A 27,346-nucleotide genomic window follows, 5' to 3' on the forward strand; every position below is an offset into this window, starting at 1 on the left:
TTTCTGACTGGCATCTCTGGATCAGCTGATGAAAGGAGCATGTCAGAAAATTGTTGGCCGAACAAAGCTAGCAGCCAAGGATCTGCCAGCTCCGTTCAAGTATTCTGGCAGTGGCCAGCGGCCGCTGTCAGAATATATAGGAAGCAGCAGGAGATTCCTCGATCACCACTCATAAGCATTGATATAGGAATCTGTTCTATTTTCTGCATTCAGCAGCAGGTTGAATGAAGAAAATAGAAGCGTGTATACAGGGGACAGTTCCCGGGAGGAGGTAAGTATTGCAGTCCATTTATTAAAAAAACTTGTGTATACTGAAATTGTAATTCTGGACATCATATTTAAAGTTGCAAAAAATAATAATCTAGTTTTTGCCTAATAATAATCTAGTCTAATAATAGTCTTTGTTTTTCACAGCAACCAAACAGTCTGGAACTGAAGCATAAAAAGTAAATGTCTGGTTGCTGTGAAAAAAAACCCCAAACACTTTCATATATCAGCCAAAATGTACATAAGCAAAAAAAATTAAAAAATCCTCCATGCAAGTTATATAAATAAACCAGCCCCTAAAGAGGGGGTACACAATAAATACAACTTACTTTAATTAAGTAAAATGTAAACCTAATTTGTGTTTAAATATGCATGAGAAAGCATCTTTGTGTTTCTGCCTACTCACTTCATATATCAGGAGAATAATAGCATTGGCTGCAGAAATGTTCCAGCCTGCTGGGAAGTGTATTAAATCAAGAGGCCGAGGCCACTGAAATAATTTGTTGAAGTTGTCAAAGTCATTAAAACCATATTTTCTCCCTGTAGATGTAACAGAAAAAAAAATGTTTTTCGTTGGCAGAGAATGTCAAGCTATTTGGGGTAAAATCGCTGTATGTACAGTTTAGGCACCTCTTTTAATTACTATAAAAGTAACTGCTATGCTGCAGTTTTATTTAGGGCTTATTCACACCATGTCCGGTGAACTGAGTTTTTCTGCACCCCATGGCACATATATGCTATGAACAGGGGATATGGAAAACAATTGCTTTCTATGTGCCATGGTTGAATGACCAGTGAAACGTCTTCAAGAAAAATACAGCAAGTCCAGTTGCCTTGACTTATTTTTTACAGATATACCATGACCTGGATGAATGAGAGCCTTCACAGTCATATTGATGAGCAGCACTTCCCAAATCAAATCCTCAATGTGTACAGTAAGTGGTCCCCATCTCCCTTGGGGCCCTTGTGCACAGCATGTACTGCACACATTAGGAACACACCAATGACAACATTATTTACTTAAAGGGGTTCTAAGCAGTAGCTATAGGCAAAAAGTTTTTTTTTTTAAACGCTTTAACAGCGGTTTACACTTACCCTGTTTTTGTCGCGCGCTCCCGCCCAAGAATCCGAAACTGCTCGGGCGGCCGCAAAGCATGCACAGTTCGGATTTTTGGCCGGGAGCAGAGACGCAAGGTAAGTCTATGGACGCGTGCACCCGCATGCAGACACTGCTGGATCGGAAGTGCCTGCAAGCAGGGAAGAGTGAGCGCTGGATCAGAGAGCCGCCGCACCGCTGGAGGGACAGATGAAAACATCAGGAAGGAAGATCGGATTAGGAAACCTCATTTAAGGTAAGTGCTAACATTAACATTGGGGGGAGGGAAAAAATGTTTTGACTTTAATGTCACTTTAATTAATACAATCATTAATACAAATTATACTGTAAAGTACCTGTAAGCGTAAGGAACCTTATAAGACTTTTCCAAATATTCATAAACTTCCTTCGGGATAACCATCCTACCCTGTTAATTACAGTAGTGGTAACACTTGCTACTACCCCATGTAGCAGTGTAAGTAAATAGCAGCAGGGTTTTAGTGTGCCTAAAACCCTGCTGCTATTTACTTACACTGCTACATGGGGTAGTAGCAAGTGTTACCACTACTGTAATTAACAGGGTAGGGGAAGAAGGTTTCTACCTGTTCTTTTCTTGTGACTACCGAGAAACCACATAAACAAAGAAGAATATTCCCACAGCGCAGATCACGCTGTAAGAATAACACCTGCACAATTCTGACCCCAGATGGAAACAGACAATAAAACAACTGCTTCCTAATGAGCTTGGCAGGTAATGGATGTGAAGACGCAAGGGTTTGTTTGTGTATAGGGGAGAGGCAGGAACACAATGGCAAGAACAGATACTCCTGATAGAGGCAGTACACAGTGGTTTGTGTATCCACTGAAATTTGCACAGCGTTTGTCCTGAGGAACAATGCAGAAATACATTTTATATGACATCCTGGGGTGGAGAAAGATTGGCTATTTATATTGTATTTATTGTTGTCACATTCCTTTACCTTTACAAGTGAAACTTGGCATTACAATGGTGGGTTGCTTTATAGTCTGATATTACAAGTACAAGAAAATAAAAAATAAAAAGTGTACCAGCTATTACAATGATAAATGAGCAGATATTTGAGAGCTGAATAGATTTAGAATGAATAAAGTTTAAAAGGCAAAGAGATTTTTCTGCATACCTCCCACTATGGTATAGTATACAACCTGGGTTGTCCTATTGCTGTTGCTCCCCAATAGTAATATAATAGCATTGGTATAGGTTTTCTGGCTACTGGGTTGGCAGCTTACACAGCCCAGAGGATTCTTGCAGTTTCCTTTTGTTCGTAGTGTAAAACAGCAGGTATAGGATTGATGTGCCACACCAGTGATTACTAGTCTAGATACAGTTTTATTCCAGTATTGAGTCAGATGGAAAATCAGAGAAAGACAATGTGTTTTGGGGGTCCAAAGCAACCCACTTATCAGGGCTTGCAATAGGAAACAATGTATATGAACTGACTTGAGGGTAGAATGTAAATGATATTTTGATCAGCTTGATATCAGACACAGGTCTTGTCAGCAGCTGGTCCAACAGCCATTCTCTAGTTGGGTACCTCACATTCTCTAGTTGGTCTTGAGCAGTGATAGATTGATCTTTGTTCCTGGTGGTGCCTGTATAGTTCTGGCTCTGTCATTTAGCAGTGGTGTGGGGACTCTTCTATCCACTGACACCATTGATACTTTAAACTGTCTGTAAGAGGGGCATTCTTCCCAATGACCACCAATGTAAGGAGCATTCTGTCCACCAACAACCAAAGCAAGAGGCCCTTCTCCCACTGAACACAAGTGTAAGGGTATCCCCTTACCCTGATACCCTGTTAGGGGTATCCCCTTCTCCAGCTACCACTAATGTTATTGGTAAGTGGTACTTTTACACTGAACACCAATATAAGCGGGCTTTTCTCAACTGACCATCAGTATAAAAAAGCAGTTCACTGACTACCAATATAAAGAACATTCATCCCAATAACCACCAATGTGAGGATCATTTTTCCCACTAACAATCTAAGTAAGGGGCCCTTCTGCCATATGAAACCAATGTGCTTTTACACTATACAATAAAGTAAGTCGGAACTCTTCTCCTTGACCCTCAATCTAAGGTGGCACTACACTGACCACCAATGTAAGGAACATCCTACCCAATGACTATTAATGTAAGGTACGTTCTGCCCTAGAAATCAATGTAAGAGATTCTTGTCCTGACGGCTGTCAATCTAATGTTGTGCTGCAGTGCTCATGCAATTACAAAGGAGCATGCTAATAGAAGGGTTCTGAGGAAGGGGGCGTGCCCCAGAAACGCGTGAACCCTGCCACTCGCTGTTGGAAGACGACTTCGGTGGTGAGCTGACTTGGCTGCGCTGTGGCTTCTGATAGCCTCCTGTGAGGGGGACCATTGAATTTGCTTGTGTTACTTTTCTCTTGTGAGTGCATTACCATTTTTTAAAAGCAAATTATTAAACGATCCTTCACATGGAGTGGGCACTCTCCTTTTTTGTCATTCTTCTTCCCTACCAGACAGGGTTGTGCTATATGTAGAGTTATGTACACCTTGGGATTGGATGAACAGAAATACAAATCCTTAGCAAGTAAAAGAGCTCCCTTATATGTATTTAATCTATATATTTAGATATTTGCCTGGAGTTCAGCTTTAAGGATTGCCACACAGAGGCTTGATTCATGTGCATATGTTGAACATATTTTTATTGCCTTTCATATGCATTTGTTTACATGGATTGATGCACTTGAACAAGTGTTTTCATGCATGAACATGCACAAGCTTTACTTCTGCCTGTAATCCCATAATTCACTTGCTTTGTTCTGTTGGGTTTTTTGCCAATGCGTGCCAATAGAACATGTTTTCATTTACAACCAAGGACTTCAATAGTTCAAAGAGCAATGATGATATCAGCAATCAACAACTGCCAGAGTTTACCATTTATTAGCACAATCAGAAATATTATTTGAATTAGTTGTTGATTGAACTCCAGACACAGAGCTAATGTTTCAAAAAAGGTTTTAACGCTAGACTTATAAATTTCACCTTATATATTTTACCTTTTCCAGTGGTCTAGCCATATGCTCAGCTACATGGGCACATTTTTATTCAGCCAACTGCACCACCAAAATTTGACAGCAACTGATTTTGGAATACAATATAATGATAACAATGGTGTCGTATCAAAAGAGTTGCAGTCATAAGGCAATCCAATGGTGGTGGTTAACCACATCTATGTATAGCTTTTTGTGTAGTGATCCATTGCTTTAGCTTTGGGGGGTCATTCCAGAGCCTTGGAATTGCTTATCTTTTGCTTTATGATGTTAAAATCACTGGTGATCTTCGGACTTAGCTTTTAAAAATGATCTCTCTACGTATATCTTTATATCTAGTGTAACATCCCCGGAAGGTACTCATAAATCCTTCATTGATTTCTTGACAGGTTACAATGAAACAAATTTTGATTACTATTTCTTACTTCTCCTCTTCCTTTTCTATAGCTTCACCATCTTCTACAGTGATGTACAAAGTGAGAACTCACAGGGTTTATGTTATTGCTTGTAACTCAAAACCAATATATCAGAAGAATTTATAAGCAATCATAAGCAATATATCATAAGAATTTGGAATTTCATAGTCTACTCTTTTTGTAAGAAGCTATCGTTAACATGTATCTATACCCAAAATTTTTTTCGTTTTGGACAGAATGGGGAAAAGATAAAACCCAGGTCATTGGGGTTATTGGGGCTTTGCTAGAGAGATTTTGTCTCACGTTCTGGTTCAGGACAATGTTTTCCCAGATAGAAAGTGAGGGAAACAAACAACAATAAAAAGCTTACAGAGGTTCTAGCATTCCCCTACCTAACCTAAAAATGCATACTTGTTTCTGTCTGTGTTAGGAGTTAAGAAATCTCTCCAATGGAGCCTCTGATGTAGTAAACACCTGACAAAACTTATAATTCTTCCCCACTCTATCCGAAATGGAAAAAAAAAAAAAGTTCAGCTGTAAAGATACTTTAACAAGAGCTATTTATACTTGCATTCATTTTTATTAACACTTCTTGATATTTCACTCACGTTGCTACTGGCAAGTGTGCAGCGTGTATTAGATGTTAGCACAAGGTGTGAGACATTTTAGCCTATACCATTTTCACTGGTCTTACACATTAACCTTTTTATTGCCATTATAACTACAGACGTAAAGTCAGATATTAGGTAGCCGTAGTATGTTTGTTTTCCTATGAGTATTATTTTTTATACTTTAGTTTTTGTATGGAGGGGAAATAATAATTTGGAGCATCTACCACCCTCTTTTTCTGTTCATAGCTAAGGTTGTACTCAACGCAGTCTTTAGTTGCCTTAACTCTGAAGTGTATGTAAAGTCCAAACTTTTTTTGTTTGATGGAATGTGGATAGGTTGGAACACTCGGCTTTTTATTGCTGACTATTTCCCTGCCGGGGAGATTCAACCTCACTATTGTTTCTGGGTGGCGTTGTAACTGGGACAAAAAGCAAAGGGAAATACAAGATTTTTTTCGTTTTGAGTCACTAAAACAGGAGGTGAGGGGAAATCTCTTTCACTTATTGTCACCTATTCTGGTGACGTTTGTCTAAGAATGTGTATTCCCTCACTTTGGAGAGATATCCTACTTCCTTTTGTGTCTCTTGGAGAGAAAGTGAAGGAAAATCTTCCTGATGTGACACAGACACCAAAAAAAGATCAATTTTCCACTTTATCCAAAAATAAAAAAGACATTTTGGCTTGTTGGGAATAGAGAGAACCTGGAAAATAAAAGTGACGTTAACATTATCACTTTGGTTGTACCTTTCTTTGTCTTTCCTTCTACTCTCCTCCCTCAGCATTCTTCTCCCTTGGCAAGAGTTTTTTTCAGAATGTTAGCGTTAGTCACACATTACTCATGTAGAGCTTATACTCCATGGTGCCAAGGTAATAGGGATCAGGACCTAAAGGATAAGTTGACCTTTAGATGCACTTCATTAACTCCACACTTCACATCAACTTTGCAGTCATAATCACATACTGGTGATGGGTGGAAGTGAAAGATTACATGGCCTGGCCAACTCAGGGATCCTCCTTTTATTGGCACTTTTTACAAAGTTACACAGTAGACTTCTGCATTCATGGAGTGCAGCTAAGGGTGAACTTCAGGCCAACTGTATAAATACATGCATACATTCCCTGCCAGACAATACAACCATGTCTAAGACCTCCAGTGTAGTTACAGCACTATAGAACTATAGAACACAATAGAACTCAATAGAACTAAAATTGTTTGGACAATTAAGAAGCAGCATACTGATGAGGTCATTCCCCCCGCTGGTCCTTCTCTTTCCTTCTGTTAGAATGTTCATGGACAGTACATCTGCCGAACCTAAATGGCTCCCTGGGCTGATCCGTCCTCTCCAACACTAAGCACTGTGTTACAGAAGATTGCAGGAGGCTGATATCAAGCCAGTTTGTGATACTAACACTAGTTGCATTTAAAGATACATCTATTTGATATTTACATTTATATGATTTAATATTATAAATATATAATTTAACTAATTATTGTTTTAATATGTATGGAGATCTACTGTAAAAAGGTGTACTTATCGTTGAAATAAGAGTTTGAGCATGAAGATTCTCGCTGAAAAAAAGCTAAAATGTTCATAACATGTCAGCATTATCTACTGAAAAGCAACCGTTCCTTTTTAGCATGTGCAACTAAACTGTTACCATCATAGAGCATTTATGGTCTGTTTGTTTTTCCTCCTGGCAGCTGTCTCCTGGTTCAGATGACGAAGATGGACATGACACATCAGGACGAGAAACTCTTGGGCGCATTCAGTTTAGTGTGGGCTACAACTTCCAGGAATCCACTCTTACTGTTAAAATCATGAAAGCTCAGGAATTGCCAGCTAAGGACTTCAGTGGGACCAGTGATCCATTTGTCAAGATATATCTGCTGCCTGACAAGAAGAACAAGCTGGAGACCAAGGTGAAGAGGAAAAACCTCAACCCACATTGGAACGAGACCTTCCTCTTCGAGGGTGAGAAGGCAAGGGGAGCATAGATAAAGGCGTTCTGCCCTAGCGGTTTTAGCCCTTCAATGGGTCTTTTCTGTGGTGAAATTATGTATGAAGAGTCTATATGGCATTACTGTTAATGGACTCCTGCCTCTCCGCTTTCATTCTCAAAGGCAATTATTTTGCATTTTTCTTTTTCACTGTTTTTCTAATTCATTAAAGCAAGGAAGCCACCCAGTATAAACTTAGTGCTTTTACTAATCAAGAATGCTACATATACAAACTATAGTTACAGGTAAACAATACAAAATATATGAAGTGCTCAAAATATGCATACATATGCATACATACACACTATCTACCCTTTCCTAGAAAATATGAAAGTCTCTCTGCAAATGGGAATATTTTAAAAATCACTTAGCTTTCCGTTATATCTGGTGCATGATGATATCCCTATTGAACAGGATTTCCAGGATATATGCAAATCCAGAAAGAATGGGTTCTTGATATTGGCACTCTCTCTCTCTCTCTCTCTCTCTCTCTCTCTCTCTCTCTCTCAACACTACAAATACTAATGCAGAAAAAACCCTAATAGTGGGTTATGGAAAGTTTGCAGTTCTGAAGGGAATTTTTCCACCTTCAACAATATAGAAAAGGCGAAGTAAACTATGAAGGTGAGATGGTTGTCACATAAGCCAGACAATTTTAGCTAAATCACCAATCTCATTCATAAATACAGTCACTATATTTTTTCTCCAGAAGTAACCCAGCACGAGATGTGTCTGGCCATGTTGTGCCTTCTTTGACACAAGTAGGTGCACTAAGTGTGTATCCTTACGGTATAGTTTACACATATAAAGACTGATGGTCAGATTGTACCTAAATGCCCTACAATACTCTGCCTTTGGCTAACTTAACTTGATCCTGTGGTCAATGTAATAGTTCTAAATGTGCAGCATGATGAAAAGCAGGCACCTAAAGGCACCTGTATTTGTTTTCACCTACCCAATGTAGTACATGGGTGCCATGAAACCTAGTTGCTATGCAAATCTTGGTGAGATCGTACCCACTCCCCTTTGCTTCCTGCACCTCCCAATAACTATTTTAGCACAAGGGGTGTAAGGGTTTCTTCTCAGTTAGATCAGTCAGGGTCTGGAACTCGCTTCCACAGGCTGTGATTTCGACTGAGAGTGTGGAATCATTCAAGAAGCGATTGGACGATTTCCTCAGGGACCGTAATATACAGGGGTACAAGTACTCTTAAGAATGAGAACACACAGGGACCTATACATACACACAATTAGTCTTTATTCAACCTTAAATACTATGTACCTATGATGGTTAGCATCATATACTAGGAAAGAGTCATGGGAGGGGGCGGTGTTGTAGGTGTGCTGAGACACAGGTCTCCATAAATTAATTTTTTGTCTCAGATGAGCCCTAATCATTTAAAAATAATGCAATAATATTCCATAAAAGTGTTGATATTGTGTTTTTTGTTCCTCTACTAGTGCATTTTATGTTTAGTTTTCTCTAGAGGATATGCTATTCAACATTAGTCATTAAAACATTAAACTTAAATCAAATACTGTGCATTAAGTCTCATATAAACTCTAAATTTTAATTTTAATTTTTTTAAATGTTAGCACGAAGCTAATTTACTGAACTATGTTTTTAAAAGAGCACACAGTAAATACTTACATTAGAAGACACAGTAAATAATTACGTTATTAAACAGGCAGAGATCAATAACATGTATTAACTACAAAGTGGTGATATATATAAAAACAAATATGTGATTTTAGTGAGAAGAGATCGTAGTTCTGACCTGGTTTGTACTTCTGAGCATCCAAATCGACTGACAGCCACTCCACTTTACCATTTGACTTGTTTTGGTGTCTGTCCGATGATACCTGAGGGGTTAGATCATGCACAGAGACAAGGAGGATCTTATATACTTTATCAAGCCCCTGCTCAGCCACAGACTTTATGAATGGAAGATATCTAGCAATGTTAAACCCAGTTCTAGAAAGTATCTAATTAAATATAGATTGATATGTCTGTTCTAGCAATGTATCCATTTGTCATTGGCATAGAATTGAGCTCATCATTTTTGGTGAGATGCAGGTGCTTCTGTATACACAGGTTAGACTTTTTGAAAGCTGAAAGAGACATATGCCATTTGTCTACAGTAGGCCTAATAGCCTGTCACATTCATGGCTAGTTATTTGTGAATTATCTGTGTAGAGGATTTACCTAAATAGTTCCAAAACAATGCACATATCCCTACCCTTTCCTTTTTTTTTTGTCCAATCTTTCTACACTATGAGGGGAATTTATCAAAACTGGAGCAGACAGAATCTGGAGCAGCCCACCGTGGCAACCAATCAGCTGCTAGCTTAATTTTCAAGGCTTAACTGAACAAACTGAAGATAGAAGATGATTGGTTACCTCAGGCATCTGGTCAAGGTTCTTCATGCTTCAGTTTTGATAAATTCCCCCCTCTGTGTTTAGACATTCATGCATAATTCCCATTAAAATACAATGCTGTCAATTTCATATGCCTGTAACCAGTCTGAAATGGCCGATCACATACATTTTTAACTGAAGCGTATACTTAGCTGAAATATTTCAATTGTGAATGCAAAAGAAGGCAGTGCTATAAGATTAGCTATATATTTGGATATGTTCACACTAAATGTAATAATCCTCTTTGTGAGATCCATCAATGTTCTGTTACTACAGAAAGTTAGCCTGATATTGATAACAGCAAGACCTATTTATTTGGATTTATAGTCAGTCAGAAGTAATCTTTTTGTTTTTGTCATTGATCTGTGAGTTGTTGCTGTGTGTTAGGCTGAATTCAAACCTTTCCATTTTTTTTTCAACAATTGTGTTTTTCTGCACTGCCATTGTCATCAAATGTGGTTATTGTCTCTGTGTTTCTTATCCAACTGATGTGAATACGGGTGATCTAGCTCAGTGTTTTTCAACCACTGTGCCGCGGCACACTAGTGTGCCGTGAGATATTTTCTGGTGTGCCGTCAATAAATCGTTAATTTCTTTGATCGATCAAAATTACTCACCTCTCCGCCGGCTTCCGGGTCTTCCGTCGGAGATCCGGTGACGTCACGGACATCGACGTCACCGGACTCCTCCCCCCTTCCCCGAGTGGCTCTGTCGGCTAACGAAGGGAAGGATGATGGGTAGGCAGCTTCGACAATCCAAAAGATCTCAGTGGTATCTTTGGCTTGACAGTGAATTCAGTAGATGTGCAAATTGAAGCAAAATGGCAGTTAAAATAGTCCAGATACAACTTTATTCTATTAAGATTATGTGGACATCCAGTTAGAGTAGCCAACGCTTTTCAGGAAACCAAAACACACTCCCTTCATCAGTATGTCTGTGAAGTTTCTCATTCATCCACGTCATGGTACATCTGTAACAAATAAGTCAAGGCAACTGGACTTGCTGTATTTTTCTTGAAGACGTTTCACTGGTCATCCAACCAGCTTTCTCAATTCAGAATGACTTGTACAAAAATTATCTGGGAATAAATATGGTGAATGTTGCTCCAATCCACATATTCTGTTAGTCGTAACCAGGTGTTGATTGCATTTGCATAATTGGAGCTAGGAGGTGTTAACAACTTGCCCAGAGAGAGGTGTTAAAACAGCATTGTATGTGGCAGACCCCCCACCTCTATTCAAGCTTGGCTTCTCCATTTTTATGTAAATGGCCTCTTTCACACCTCTTTCATCAGGGCTTAATGGGAGAAATCATGTATGTGGATCACAATCGCTGCAGCTTGAAAGTTGCATTGTGTTGTGATGGGAGTACTTCCGACTCGTCAGCAGCTAATTTGGGTTGCTGTTAAACCAGCTGCTGACAAACCTGAAGTACTCTAATCACAACACAGTACAACTTTGAAGTTGCACAATTGAGTCATTTATCTTCAGCCACTTCTTTCAGAGTTCGAGTACCTGAACTTTTATATTTCTATGTGAGGCTGAAACGTGCTCTCGTGTGCTTAGAGGCGCAATGGGGAGGATGTGAATTAAGAAGGTAGGCGCAAATCTCATTTAAATATCAGGTTTGTTCACCACATTTCCAGGTTAATTTAAATGCTTTCATTTATGTAGGAAGAGAGTTAAAGCGAACAGGTGTCTAGACTATGCCTTTCAAAATATTTACATGGATTGGTAAGGTGACAATGTTTTTTTAAAGCTATTTTACTGCTTGTTTAGAATTTAGCATGTGTGTTGTGGTGTGCTGCAGTGCGGCTCTATTAGCATCTAGGGTAGTTTTGCATTGGGGTGCCATTCTAAATGAAAGTCCTTTTTAACATCTGTTTGGAAGGAATGCTGGGCATTCTAATTAGACATCCTAGCAATGTCTTTATACTGACTGTGTTAATTCACTAGGTAAGGTGTTTTTTTCCTCCCAAAAAATTTCAAGCTGGCTGGACAGTAGAAGGTTATATCATTCACTGCCATGTCATATCTACAGTATTGGTGAGTCCAGGGATAAGGTCTGCTGGCTTATATTCCCGACTCTGCATCACACACACACCAGGGACTCAATTTCTTCCTGCTGCAGGCATGCTGGCAGACCAAAGATAGCAAACCAGAATCCTTGAGATTTAATGAGATGACATGGTGGATGATTTAACCTAGTATTTAGCCAAAAGAACAATAATGATTCCAGACAAAACTTTTTTTTAGTTTTAGATAAAGTGAGGGTGAATTAGGGCCTCTGTCAGGTTGTGCTGCTGTGTGTGTTCCAGCTCGGTTGATTTCCAATCACCTTTGGTTCTGGTAAGCACACCTTTAAAGTGAAACATAAATGTGCTTTTATTTTGTGCACAGAAGGAACTTGCCCCGAAAATGGTATTATTGCTTGAAAGGGAACATAAGCTAGTATAGTAATATTAAAAGTAACACTAAAGTCACATTGGTCAAATAACCATCAGACATAATAAAGAACATACAGGCTGAGTCTAACATAATAACAAGGATGCAAACAAAAAGGTCTGATCTGTTATAGCAAGGAACTAAATTGTTCCTATCATTAGACCCTAATGATTCAATGTCCCATTGGGTTGAAACAAGATTCTGTCTTCATAAATGTGCTTTTACTGTTGTCTGTAGGCCTGTTAGAAGGGTATGCACAATTCTTGAGCATAGAGGAAGTGTGGGGTGGCAGAAAAGAAAAAGAAAAACAATTTAAATGGGAACATGAGTATTTGGTTGATTTTTAAACTACACTATCCCTCTCTTACCTTGTAGGATTTCCATATGAAAAAGTGGTGCAGAGAGTCCTGTATCTACAAGTTTTGGACTACGATCGATTTAGTCGCAATGATCCCATCGGAGAAGTATCACTCCCTCTGAACAAGATAGACTTGACACAGATGCAGACCTTCTGGAAAGAGCTAAAACCGTGCAGTGATGGCAGTGTAAGATATAGTTATTTTACTGTGTTGTCTGTCTATTATACAATGATCATTTCTCTATTATAGGTGCATTATGAAAATGTTCACATGCATAGCAGGCCAGCTGTTAAAGAAAGCCTCATTATTTTGAACACCTGTGCCAACTTCTCAACATATCTCTAAACTGTTGGGTGCCTGCATTTTCATCAGTGGTGTTTGCCATCAGGGTTCACTGGGACTCACTACAACATTTAATATGAAAGATGCACCGATACCGGTATTTCGTATCGAGTACCGATATTTTTTTTTGTGTACTTGCCGATACCGAATACCGATATCGGAAATGTCCCATTAAGGAAGCCAGGCGGCGTGTAATGACTCGCCACCTAGCTTCCTGATAAGCAGGGAAGTTATTCCCATGAATGATTCTCATCACCAGGTGACGAGAAAGCATGAAGCCGGATTTCTGGCCAATCAGGAAGCCAGGAGCCGTGTAATGACTCGCTGCCCAGCCTCCTGATACCAGAAGTATTGGGCTAAGCATCGGAGCATTTGATCGAATACGAGTACTCACCCAAATAGTCAGCATCTGCATTGATACCGGTACTAGTATCGGTATCGGTGCATCCCTATTTAAAATAATGGATAGGTGTTTTGGCCATTGACATGATCACACGAGGCAATGCAAGAATAAAGTATCAAATGATCTTTGCTGTAGCTCTTTTTTTGTAGTTAGGCTCCATTTTCACTGTGTTTTTCTTGCAGTCATGTAGGTTTCCTGTAGAATACAAATATACTCAGTTAACCCCTGTTCTAAATAGGACTATGTTGCAATTTATTTTAAAGAGAAACTTCACTAAGGCTTGGTTTTATATAAAGTGTCCTATAACTCCAGTAATTTTCAGAAAAACATCTTTTTCTGTAAAAACAACAAAAAACCTTGGGTCTTTTATGCTAAGAAATTGAGTCATTTATCTTCAGCCACTTCTTTCAGAGTTCGAGTACCTGAACTTTTATATTTCTATGTGAGGCTGAAACGTGCTCTCGTGTGCTTAGAGGCGCAATGGGGAGGATGTGAATTAAGAAGGTAGGCGCAAATCTCATTTAAATATCAGGTTTGTTCACCACATTTCCAGGTTAATTTAAATGCTTTCATTTATGTAGGAAGAGAGTTAAAGCGAACAGGTGTCTAGACTATGCCTTTCAAAATATTTACATGGATTGGTAAGGTGACAATGTTTTTTTAAAGCTATTTTACTGCTTGTTTAGAATGTGCAAAAACATTAATATCCATAGTTTGGGCACAAGCAGTCTATTTATAAATAAAATTCACATAGCTATTCATCCAGTGAAACTGCATGTTCATTCATTCTGTGCAAGTTAACCAGTTGTTGTATGAAAGGGGTAAAATCAAATGTTCCTAGGGTATTATCTCTTCTGAATCGAATGTTCTTAAGATTTCGATTAATATAAAACAGCTGGAGCTTGCTCTCACTATTAGGTGCCAAACGGAGCCATTGTTTCTTAAAGTGGACCTTTTCGCTAAAAATCTCAGCAGTATGCAGCTCTACATGCTGATATGAAATCTTCTTACATTCATAGATATAGATAAATATAGATAAATAAACATAGTTTTTCTTTTACGTGCAATTACTGTTTTTCCACTTCCTGGTCCACTTAGGTATTAGTGATGTAGCCCAAGCCTAAAAGATGCCGTCTGCCAAGGTTACATCAGCAGTGCATTGCTGGGAAATCTCATCTGTAATCTGCAAAATCTCACAAGATCTCAGGGAAAGGCATTTTCCCCCTCAGATGATGTGCAAGGTCACATGTCCTAGTCACATGTGCCAGAATACCAGGAAGTAAAGGGATATAAATTAATTTGTTCTTAGTAAACATGGCCACAGTGAGAATAATGGGGAGGAAAAGAAAAATGAGGAATACAAAGAATACGAATCCTGCAATTATCTAGAAGTGTCTGTTTGTAGATTGTCATTACTAAATATTTCTAAAGGTGCCTTTGTTGTAATTTTGAAGATAAGGGAAAATTTCCTCATTAATGCATCTAGCCATCACATGTGTTGTATTGCACCACATGGCATGGTAACTTATTGCTATGCGATGTGGTGTGTTGCGATTTAAAAAAAAAAGGTGCTTGCACTTCTTTCATTGAAATTTAGCTACCTTAGGCTACCATGGTAGTCGGTAGGGAAGGAATCCTGCAGCATGTTGCGTTGCAGAGAAGTGAACAAGTACTAATACCTAGGGGTCTATTTTAAAAAAAATAGGATATTCAGCTATTATGAATAGTCCTAGTTACTCCAATAACATCGTTATTACTGTGTTGCAACATTAGCCACATAAGTGCTGTGACTAGAGAGACACTGCACACATCTTAGTGCGGTGAGTATATTTACTTCTTCTGTTTTGGAACATTGTTTCTATCTGCCAATCAATCAACCAACCAATCTATCTGCAATCATCAACCTTTTTTAAAAAATTATATAGCACCACACTGCATGGTAATAGGTCACCATGCGTTGTGGTGCAGTAGAACATACATGTGATGGCTAGGTACATCGGCAGGGCCGCATTTACTCTCTCTGCTGCCCCAATGCCTGGTTCCTCAAGGTGCCCCCCTGTAGGCAGACTGCATTCAAGTGATCTCGGCGACATCGCGGAGATCACTTGCACAAAACAAGTGGCAGCTTCCCTGCTGTACATTTAGCCCTGCTTGCCCAAAGCAGGGCTAAATGTAGAAAACAACTACTCGCCAGGAACTGCATGTCCCGGGTGTCGAGAAATAGGAATTCAACACCCCTGCTGCCCCTCTACTCCCTGCTGCCCCAAGGCCGGGCCTAGGTTGGCCTTGTGGGAAATCCGGCCCTGTGCATCGGGGTGCCATTAAGAAACAATGGCACCGCAGTGCACCTTATATCACAACAAGCAACGTGGGATTGCATGCAGCTTCGCAAGTGCTCTTGCATTGCATAGCTGTAAACAGAGCCTTAGGGTCTGCTTTATTGTCAGGAATAAGTTAGAGGTTAGTGGCAGTCAGGGGGCATTTGTTATTCTTACTCTTATTTTTTGGCACCAAAATTTAGAAATGACTGCACCGTTACTAAAAACTCATGTGCCTTATTTTTTTGGAATTACATCTCACCCTAACTTACTATCCATAAAGATTATAAACAGTCTCCCAAGATTGCTGTATGTGAATATCTGTTACAGAGTATTTTTGCGTGATTGATCAGGCTTTTGCAGATGGGAACATTTGCATATGTTAATATTTGTATTGCTAAACATAAGCCTCATTGAATGGTAACAGTGCAAGTAGCTGATTCACTCATCAAGCAAGATTTGGAGAATATGTGCATAATTAGGAGCATAACATGTGAATATTCTTCCCTGACTGTGACTGGCAGAAGGGGGACAGCTTGACAATCAAACCTTCTTCTCTTTGTGAATGGTGACAGCATTAGTCTTCCTCCATTCTACATCTACTGCTTGGTGTGTGTGTGTGTGTGTGTGTGTGTGTGTGTGTGTGTGTGTGTGTGTAGCTTCATGATTAGGGAGTTCTTCAATATGGAGCATGGAGCTCCTCTTTATCACAATGTACAGTAAGTTTATACATTGTTCATTCCAATACTTTTTTCAGTACAAAACACAGTTGCCAGTGTGGTGATCATCATACCTGAAAGTGTTTGCCTTCATTTACAGTTATTATGGGACTAGAGAGGAGCAAATCAATGTGAGAATCAGCTACATTTGAGGTATCATATGTTTTCTGGCAATTTACAAATTTTTGCAATTCTTCTGAACAGGTGCATGCAGATTTGTCTAGTCTACAGAGAATCGGGCAATTCATTAATTCCGATGGTCTAGATTATGAATTGCAGGATCTTCTGCAGATTGGATGAATCTGTATGCACATATTAAAGTGCAACTGAAGCAAAAACTATATTTTTAGTTTTGGATACAGTGGAGAGGGGTTAGAACACTTGTCAGATTTGTATTGCTGTCTGTATCCCGTGGGGAGAATAACACACCCCTTCCTCTCTTGCCCCCTTACCTATTTGTCCTGGTGACCCTTATCATAGAAAATGAAAGTGAAAGAAAATCTCAAATTTTGAGTTGGCATCAGAACAGAAATAGAAGGGAAATCTTCCAGTGGGGACACTAGTTTTGGTGACCCTGCTGACCACCATAGACTTCCATCTCTTTGAAGGGATTTCCTCTTAGTTCTTGTTGTCTCTACAAGACAGGAAATTAAGGGAAATCTCTCCAATAAGGCACAGATGGCCAAAAAAAAACTAACTGGGGTTATAACCCTCCATTACTCTATCCGAACCGTATACAAATTGTTGGCTTCAGTTCTACTTTAAGGCACCAAAAATTATTTCCAGGATAGTTTCATAATTAGGCACAACAGGCACACATGGTTTTCCACTCATCAGTACACACAGTCATCTTGCATACGCTTATTTGCAATCGTCAAAGCCAATTTAGGACAAGAAAAACAAGAGAATGTTATATGCAAAGAGGTAATGAGGGGTGGGTGTTGCTTTGGGTTTCAAAGGCTGTGTACCTACAGGCCCCACTGAGTAGTAGTTCAGAATGGAGAGTGTGGAGCAGAGCGGAGACGTGGGTTCTCCACTCTGCTCCATGTGAACACTGAGATGGGAGAGCTGCACTTGCAGCCGTCCCATCTCCCCTGTCACAGGAGAGCCAGCATAGTGCTATGCTTGAACTCCTGTATTGGATGCTATCAATCAGGGGCTTGTTAGCTTCTGTGTGATAGCAATAAAGTGAAAAAAAATTGATAAAAAGTGAAAAATAATAAAATAAATAAAAATGATAAAAAAATAAATAATAATTACAATTAAAAAGTAAAAAATAATAACATAAATGATAAAAAAAGTAAAAGAAAATAAGATAAATACAAATTTTAAAAAGTTTAAAAAAATGTATAACAATTAAAAAAAGTGATACAAACATGAAAAAAATAAAGAAAACATTTAAATAATTAAACTGACTGCCTCCCCCGCTATCTGGTTGCCATTCTCCATCCAGGGGGGCATGGAGGAACCCGGTCTTGGGGCAGCAGAGAGAGTAAGTCCAGCCCTGAGTGATGAGGGGTGCAACTTGGCTTTGTTTTAAACAAAAATATGTTCCATTGTGCTGAGATCTCACTGCGCAGTCCTAGTTTTGAAAAGGAATGTTTTTTGTTTATAATGTAACTTTGCTTTGCAGGGCCTCATGACAACATTAGAGGCTATTTTTCACAAAAATTTGTCAAACACAAAATCTGTTTATTTGGCGCAAAATCAAGTTAGGCAAAATTGTCCATCAAACCTTAAAAGAGAAAGACAGCTTAGCTGTAAATAGGAACCTGTCACTAAAATCCAGCTTTAAATATATCAAAGTCCTTTGTATTCGCTGATATGCATTAACTGGGATATAAGAGGTATGTCATGAATCACGGATCAATGCAATCTCTGTAATAAGTACATCAGAGCCTATTCTTATGTAGCTTCCACCGCTTGAAAAGAGGTTTAGGCTATATAATGTTTTAGATTATTACCAAAAATACAGCTAGTAATGCCTTTATATAGTAGTAGCACTGAAGATTAATATTATTAACCATATGAAGAAGGTGTCACTGGTGGTTCAATTGCAAGGTGAAATATGACAGCCTGCCATGTAATATCCCACCAGAATAAAATTACCAGCATAGCTATGTCTCTTATCTCCAGGCAATCTAATACACTCATATAGAAATATTAGGATTAGAATAATGAGTCTTGCAGCAGGATTCATAAGAGACCAAAGGATAAAACTCAGTAATCAAGCTTTGAAGGGTGATGACATTAAGCCACTGAACATTGCAATAGGGCAGATTTCACAGTCATACAGGTGAGACAGATCATGGAGATTAAAAGCAATATGGGATTATTCACACGTACAACATTGTAAAGTGGGAGATTTGATGTTGAGGGTTAGAATAGTGTTGATATTATTCAGGAGGTCAACTGAAAAAAAATAGAGGAGAGATAGTTAGGAACACAATATAGTATGTTGGATAGACCTAGAGAAAAGATAAATCTCTTCCTGCAGCAATTCCCCTTAGCGGAGGACATAGGTGTCACCATTGAGACACTATTGGGCCAAGTGGTGCAAACTGTAAAAGGACTTGTTCTGGAAGTAATATAATTGCTTATCGCATTATACTTACTACTAAGATTGGCTATCAGCTTGGCATAATCTCCTTTGATACATATGTTTGGACATAAAAGATATTGTTGTTGGCCAGTTCATGTCCCCTACATTGTCCCTTAGGACTGCACACGGTAATACTGATGCAGGATTTTAACTTTGTTCTCTGACTTATCTGATGTTGCACATACATTTTCTCCTATTCCTCTTCTGTGAACAAGTGGAGCTTTGGACTGAGAACCCCTCACAGTGCATACTGTCTTTCAAACAACACCCATCAGACCCGTCCTCTATTATTTAGGGTTTGTTCACAACACTGAACAAGTGTTAGCTGCTGGAACACACTGTATTGGATACTAAACTCCCCTCTGCGTTTTGGGGCTGGAGGGGAGTGGTGTGCAGTAAAGTCAATGGCACCACAGCCACGCCCCCCACCTGCAGTGTGATTGCCCGCACCAGAACGCATGGCACAATAATGCCTGCGTTCCAGTGCAGTGGGATTGCAAAAAAATACTGCATGCACTGTTTTTTGTGATCACGCTGGAGCACACTGTCAGTGGTGTGAACAAGCCCTAAGCATTTCTGGCAGAACATGTCACAGCCTGTGGATCTTGGTATGCTTGTAATGTTTTAGATTACTTTTTTTCATCGAGGTCCTGACTGTTGAGTGTGACTTTACATACATCGGATTACTAATGATGGCCGTGGTGTGCCTCTGTTGGCCTGCCGTGGTGTGTATTGCGGTGTGCTGCCAAAAAAGATGCAGGCCTCATTGAGGTGCATAGCCAACCCTAACCCATTTTGGATGAGCTGGCCAACACTCTTGCTTTACCGCAACACACCGCAACGGTTACACTTAATGTGCATCTGTGCCCAGACTATGGACATTTAATGTTTTACATATTCTTAACAAGCAGTAAAAGAGCTTTTTAACAAGCCATCATTGACATCTGTAGCTGCATGTACAGTAGGTCCAAGCACTGTGACATGACCGGGGGAGTTACATCAGCAACACAGGCGATCTTAGCACCAGTTGCGGACTACTCCCGCACTGCAAGGGCTCATTTTTTCTAGAGAGCTAAAAAAAAACAGAGTATTAATCACCCATACCTCAATCCCGGCTGACTGCTAGACCTGACCCTCAAGACTCGCTCCCCCTCCACTTCAGCGGTCTAAGGTCCAGTGAGTCATCATGTCCAATACAGTGTAGTGGACATGAGAATGCTGAGATACATTCCATCGCTGGAGTGGAGGAGGAGACAGGCAGAAGGTACTGCTAATTGCATATTTTATTTCGTTGTAATGGATCCCTTGTGGCAGATTTTAATGATAAATGCCCCTTAACCCCCTTGTTAGGGACCATTGCTCTAAAAGTTAAGGAGAACATTTCAGGCCAGCTGTTGTCCATCAAATGGGATTGGAACGGTGTAATACTTCTGCCTCTAAAAGTAGATACAACACAATAAATATTCATACTGCATTTATTACTGAATTTTAGGTTTTGATTGATGTACTTCTTTAATCAAAACCATTAATATGGGTATTAGTATTCCATCTTCTGTAAAGTATTTAAAGGGAGGAAACATTTGACAAGTCAATCACCCAGAACAGATTAAATTAGGATTATCGTTCCCTACCAGAAAATCCCAGCTGAAGTCAGAGAATAAAAAACTCACCATGCACATCATGGAAAAGTATGAGTCGCAAATGCATCAGTTATGAGTTCGACTTATTGATAGTCACAATTCAATGAAACCCCAAAGTTCTTGTGGAGTCTCTCAGCAGCAAGGACCACAATGTTATACCTTAAGGGAACTACAGAGCATGCAATCAGTTTAATCATTGGAAACAGATTTAGATGTGTGTATGGCTTGGATATTCAGCCTTAAGGTGCCCATACATTTTACGAATATCTGCCGATTTTCATATGTGATCGTGTTTTCGTCTGATATTCGTACGGTTGATGGGCTGTGTACAACTGCAAATACTGTAAAGTCGATTGACTTTTCACTGACCAGCAGGTTAGAAAACTTTGGTCGATCGTACGATTTTCGCAACGTTGGTGGCGTTTCTGTACTGTACAAAATTTGTACGATTTACACTGCACATGCGCAGACGATAAAACATGTGGCCGATTACCACAATTCATCCAGGTGCTTTCTTTTAATTACCGCTGATCCAACCTTTCAATAATCGGGGCAGGATGGGGCCGCCGTATGAAAATTGTACGACGGTTCGATCATCGGACAAAACATGTCACCCGATGATCGCAAGGTGTATGGGCAGCTTTACTCTGAATATTAACCCTCAACACCTAATCTACCCAATTACATAACCCCTAACCGAACCTGTAAAATTACCCCCAGCACTCATTCTAAATTTTTGCCTTAATCCCAACACTTACCCATATTTATCCCAGTGACTTTAACATTTAATCTGACACTTAAACGTAACCCCCTAATCTCTGATCTGAAACTTAACCTAGTAAAGCTAAAAACTGAACTATCTGATCTATACCTTATCAGGCTGATACTTTGGTGCCAATTCATAACAGTCTTGAGTATGAACAGCACCCTAAAGGATGTGTCCTGAAGGAGCTGATAGAAAATAACCTAAAGAGTACTCTGAAAGAATAAGCAAAAGAGCAGCTTTGGCCCCCGTACTTGCTTCAAGCCGATGATTATCCACTTTTGTGAAATTTTTATAAACACAGAGGGCTAGACATGAAATTCAGATTGGAAAAGATCCAGCACTAGATGGTAGGAGTATGGGAGAATTCGCCAGCAGGTTGTTCCTCTGTGTCTCTGCAAAGCAGTAAAGGAGCAGACACCCAAGGGACATAAAAATATGGGTCCATAACTGGATTGAAATGTTGAGCTGTTAATGATGAAATATTTTGTGTATTATCCTATCCCCTAGAGTCTCTATCTCCACTACCTGCTTACATACCACTGTTGACGTCTGAATGAAGGGCCAATTCCCTTATCTGCGTTTATGCAGGATATGGCTTGGCAATTTCAAGCACAAAAAAACAGAGTATTTTGAGATTTACCGATTGACAGGCCTAGCACACATGATAGTGAAAAATATAAACCATTTAGTTACAAAGTCAAAGGAAAGCTGAAGGGTATAGCAGATGTCCATGGTGATGGTTTTAGTTTTTCTGCATAGTACAGTTAGACATATTGGCAGATACTGAATATAGGAATGATAATGTAAACTCAGACAAGCCTCCTGTCCACAGAACTGTTCAGCATGAGCAATACAGACACTGATATGTATCCATGAACACAATTTGAACTCCTGCCTTGTTCTTTAATTGGCATGCCTATTATTTACAGTTCATTCATCTCTCCTCTTTGATAACACACAGTCATTCCTCCGCTTTTTATTGTCCCAGGAAAGACACAAAGTATCGCAACATATAATTACAGCCATTCAAAGAGCCAGCAGATGCATAGAAGCAAGAAGGCAAGGGATACTCTGTATCCTTCTGCTCTGCTAATGATATAATTGTATGTTCTCACTTTGAATATTTTCATCACCTGAATATATCTGTGTGAGCTTGTAACAAAGCCAAGTATCCGGAGAGGCAAATGCATGCCTTCTTACTGCAGGCTAGCTGTTGCTGGATCATAATTCCCATTAAAACCAAGAAAGGCCCAGAGCTAAACAACAACAACAACAACAATAACACAATTAGCCTACCTCATTTATAAATGACACTAACACTTTGCCTAAGAGCATAATAAGAAGCATGGGGAAACTCTTGCTGGAACTACCTCAGAATCATTATGAAGCATATTGTATTCATTTGTAATAAAAGTAGATCTGCTCTAAATTTTTGGGGGGTGAAATAGGGCAGGATTTGATCTCCTGTCTTCATTGCATGATTTTGTCATTGATATTTAGGAACACTGTCTTATGGCACAGAGGAGTTGGTCTTTGGCACAGATAATCCCAGTGTAGGAGGGGAGAGTATGTAAACTAGGGATTAGGTTTACATTAGAGAAGGTTATTTTTAAGGGGTACCCAATGTAAGTATTGGGGTTACAGTGAGGCTTAGTGTGAGTGTTGAGGGTTAGTGACAGTGTTATGGTTAGTGTTGTCTTTACAGTGAGGGTTAGTGTAAGGGTTAAGCTACAGAGAAGGTTAATATGATGATTAGTGTGAGTGTTGGGCTTACAGGGAGGGTTAGTGTTAAACTGGGCATAAATGCTTAGATTTATATGACTGTCTGGGGGAGGAGCTTTGGTCTTTGTACGAATGCACAAAAATATACGTCAGCCAGTGATATGAGATTCATGATGTATCAATAAAAGATCTATGAATTTTAAATACATATACCTAAAAAGTCCCATTGTGGTTTGTTTGTAGTTGTGTTGAAATTGTTGTGTGGGATGGTAGCACTCCCTAAAATATCAGAAAAGAACCTTTTACATATAATTAATAGGTCCTTTAAGATGTACCCTCGTAAATACCAATGTATTGTTTGCCTATTAAAGTACTGGGACTGAAGCTAACATGTTATTTCTTCCCTCTATAACAATCCATAAATGTTGAAGTACATGGAATAGGCTGTTCATTTCAGCTTGTTTGTGTGTTACAGGGAAAACGTGGTGAACTGCTGCTGTCCCTTTGCTTCAATCCCTCAGCGAATTCTATCATTGTCAACATCATCAAAGCACGGAATCTAAAAGCCATGGACATCGGGGGAACCTCAGGTCTGAACACATAAAGAGCAAAAGTCTTGTTTATTGATTTTATTTATTTATTTATTTATTTATTTATTTGCATGTGCAAAGAAAAATGTCAGATCTTAATATTTCATAAAACAGCACCATGCTATCACATTGCTAAGTTACCAAACAGATCTTTACTGGCCAAATAGCTAAATGCAGAGTTGAAACACATACAGAAGATTTAAAGTGTTTTCCTTCCAAAATACAGCATATTTCTCCATAGGCAAACAGTGTCAGTTGCAAATATACATAAATATACATAAATTCCGAGGCACAATATAAAGGCAACAAGTTAACAGTGAACAGAAAAATAATTCTTAGATATTGTCAATGATATGTTTAATGATCAGTAATAGGATAGAACTTTGAATGTGCAACACAGGGTCCTGAGTTAGGGCCGCTCACAATTGAAGCAGCCTTCCAGCTGCAGGTGATTAGGGGACCTAAGGAGAAACAATCAGCCTGCCTTGTACTCACATGAAGTCATGACACAGCCACCCCCATTACTTTCTGAACCCCCATATCTGGAGGCCCTAAAACATCCAGGAAGACTGCTATAGTTATTGATATGTCCCTGGCTTTGCTCTAGAGATGTATTTATGTAGTGCAAACAAACTGTGCGGCACTTTGCAAAGTACAGTACTTAGAGCAGTGGAAGTCAACTTACTTGATATAGGGGGCCTCAAGTGTGACCCCTAACATCTGCAAAGGGCCACACATGATATTCACTGGATACAGTACTACAGAAATATGTCACATACTGAAGACATGTAATAGTAGATGGTCAGAGATGGCATACATGTTATAGAAGTTATTGGAGAGTGGGGACATGCTGTATGAGTTGTTGGGGACTGGGGAAATGCTATAGGAGTTATTGGAGACTGTGGACATGCTATAGAAGTTATTGAAGACTATGGACATGCCCTAAGAGTTACTGGAGACTGGGGACATGCTGTAGGAGTTATTGGGGACTGGGAATATGCTATAGGAGTTATTGGAGACCATAGCACCATAGGAGTTATTGGAGACTGAGGACATTCTATAGGAGCTGTTGGAGACTGCTTTAGGAGACATTTATAGCCTGGAGACACATTACATCGCACTGCCAGAGATCACTGCTACTACAGATCTTTTACAAATCAACGTTTCCACATTTTTTCTCCATATGGCCATACATTTTACTTGTGCAACATTTGACCTTTCTCTCAGCGAAGATTATAAAAGAATAGAGTTAAAAAATACACATACAAAGAGTAAAGGGATGGACGGCACATAAAAAAGTAAGATAGTGTGGAAGAAAAAAAACAATCCATTAACTACTGGAATACACTCATTTCACTGGCATGAGTAAACACCAACACAGACCACTGTCTGCAAGGGCACTGAGAGCCACACAAAATGTGCCAAGGTGCTGCATGCAGCCCTTGGGCTTCAGGTTGGCAACCACGGTCTTCACATCTGTCCCTATACAATTTAAGAGCCAAACAAGCACACACACTAGAGTTATTTAAGGTGAAATCAGATTTAAATGAGTTTCTAGACTGAAGTGAATGCAATTTGGGAGCTGGGAGGGATACAGACATACCTGTAAGGTGCCTACATTAACACAAAACAAAGAGCACCTAGGTGGAACTTAAACCATGACCTTGGCAATTCAAGGCTGAAGTGCTGTCCAGTTATTCAACATAATGCCCAATTAGCCAGTAATAGAGAATTGTGCCTTTCAGTGAAAACTATCCAACTGCACAATAAACTCCCATTTTTTCAGCATATTGATCATACCAGCTAATGTGCTGTTCTTTGGACTGCTTAAGTCAATATTTATTGAAGCAGTATGGAAAAATTGAAGGAAGTATAAAATAATCCAGTTTAGTGAAGCTGTTCTGATGTAGAATGTAGAGGTTGGTGGTCCTCTGAGATGCTAGGCACGATCTGATATGTAGGTTTATTTGCGTGGTATGACTGGAAATAATTTTAAAATGATAGCAAAGCATGTCTAAAAAGTATTGATTCTTGTGGGTTAAATTAATTTTATGCTGCATAAAGAGGATTGTGATGGGAGAACTCGTGTTTAGTGAAATATTACAATATATATATGTATATATATATTACCAGTGACATAGTAGTGAGCTGAAACTGCAGTCAGGCAGGGGAGGTTAGAGGTCCCCACTGCATCCCTTTGCTCCTGCTCCACTACTTCCGTCCTTGTGCTGCCTCTACCTTTACTACATATTTGTTCCCCCATTATGTGTCATCTCCTGTTTAAATGTGTCATCTCCATCGTTAAATAGATTCAATCAGTGGTTTGCATGCAATAAACTGACAATGCATGTTTGTCGAGAAAAGAAACAAAATGCCTCAGAATCAGTTTTTATCTCTTGCAGGACTTTTTATCGAACCTTATTCCAGGTTCCCACTAGCTTCTGATCTGCAGATTCTGAGACAGTCCTATCCACAAAGGGCTTGCTCACACCATGTCCCTTGAGCTGCATTTTTCTGCACACCACCACACATGTATGGTGTGAATAGGCAACGTACAATTTCCTATGTGCCTGTTCACACCATACAAGTGCAGTGGTGGGAAGCAAAATGCAGCTCTATGGAAATGGTATGGAAGAGCCCACACGGAATGCTAAGTAGGAAAATGTTCCAGCTATAATCAGATGATTGGCATTGTAATAAGAGAATCACTGCGTACACAGCATCTCTGTAGAGTATATTAACAAAGGTGAAAGGGTGGTGGGGGGTGACTGCTTTACTTCAAGCTCTGTGCAGTAAGCCAATAACATCAGCAGGAAGCGAGATGTCGGGGGCGTTCTGTACAAAAGTACTGATGTCATGGTTGCAAGTAATGGAAATATTTGACCACTTTAAAAAAAACACAGTTGGCTGCAGAATGAAATGGAAAGGTAATGTGTTATACCATTAAAGCAACATTCCAGGCAGGATACATTTTTGTGGGTGGTAGGATAGTAATGGATACAGACAGTAAAGAGGGGTTAGAACCTCTGTCAGGTTTTTTAATTCTCATTCTGCAACCATAAAAGGGAGTAGGAAGATTATCTCCAACAGGGACACACACAGAAATGAAACATTTTCACAAGTATACTGGAAAAGAGTTATTATTATTTTTGATATTATTATTAATATTATTATTATACCGGATTTATATAGTGCCAACAGTTTGAACAGCACTTTACAATACAAAGGGAGACAATACAGTTCCAATACAATTGCATACAAGAGGTTTAGGAGAGTCCTGCTCGTGAGAGCTTACAATCTAATAGGAAGGCAAGTGATAGGATCTCTTTTAGGATTTTAGTCGCTATCTTTGCCTCCTTTGGTGTGAGACACAAGCCTCCTGTTGTGTCACAGGGACATAAAATGAGAGAACATTTCACATAAAGGATAGTTATGAAACCTGACAGAGGTCCTAACCTTTCCCCATTCTATTCATAACTAAAGAAATACAAATCAATGCTATTGCTAATTACGTTTCTATTTCACTCTGCAGCAAACTGTTATTTGCTACTTGAAATGAAACA

General features: G+C 39.3%; 1 protein-coding gene across 4 annotated transcripts in view; it reads left to right on the forward strand.

Moving 5' to 3' along the window:
- SYT7 (synaptotagmin 7) overlaps positions 1-27,346 on the forward strand; it is a 372,492-nt gene that overhangs the window by 334,094 nt on the left and 11,052 nt on the right. For all 4 annotated transcript variants that reach the window (XM_018567216.1, XM_018567213.1, XM_018567214.1 and 1 more), the window contains 3 exons: positions 7,163-7,433; positions 12,698-12,867; positions 23,669-23,783. In XM_018567216.1, coding sequence (XP_018422718.1) covers positions 7,163-7,433; positions 12,698-12,867; positions 23,669-23,783 — 556 coding nt within the window. The remainder of the gene's footprint in view (positions 1-7,162; positions 7,434-12,697; positions 12,868-23,668; positions 23,784-27,346) is intronic.

This window comes from Nanorana parkeri, unplaced genomic scaffold (assembly GCF_000935625.1).
Source record: "Nanorana parkeri isolate BGI_ZX_2015 unplaced genomic scaffold, ASM93562v1 scaffold1021, whole genome shotgun sequence".
NCBI lineage: Eukaryota > Metazoa > Chordata > Amphibia > Anura > Dicroglossidae > Nanorana > Nanorana parkeri.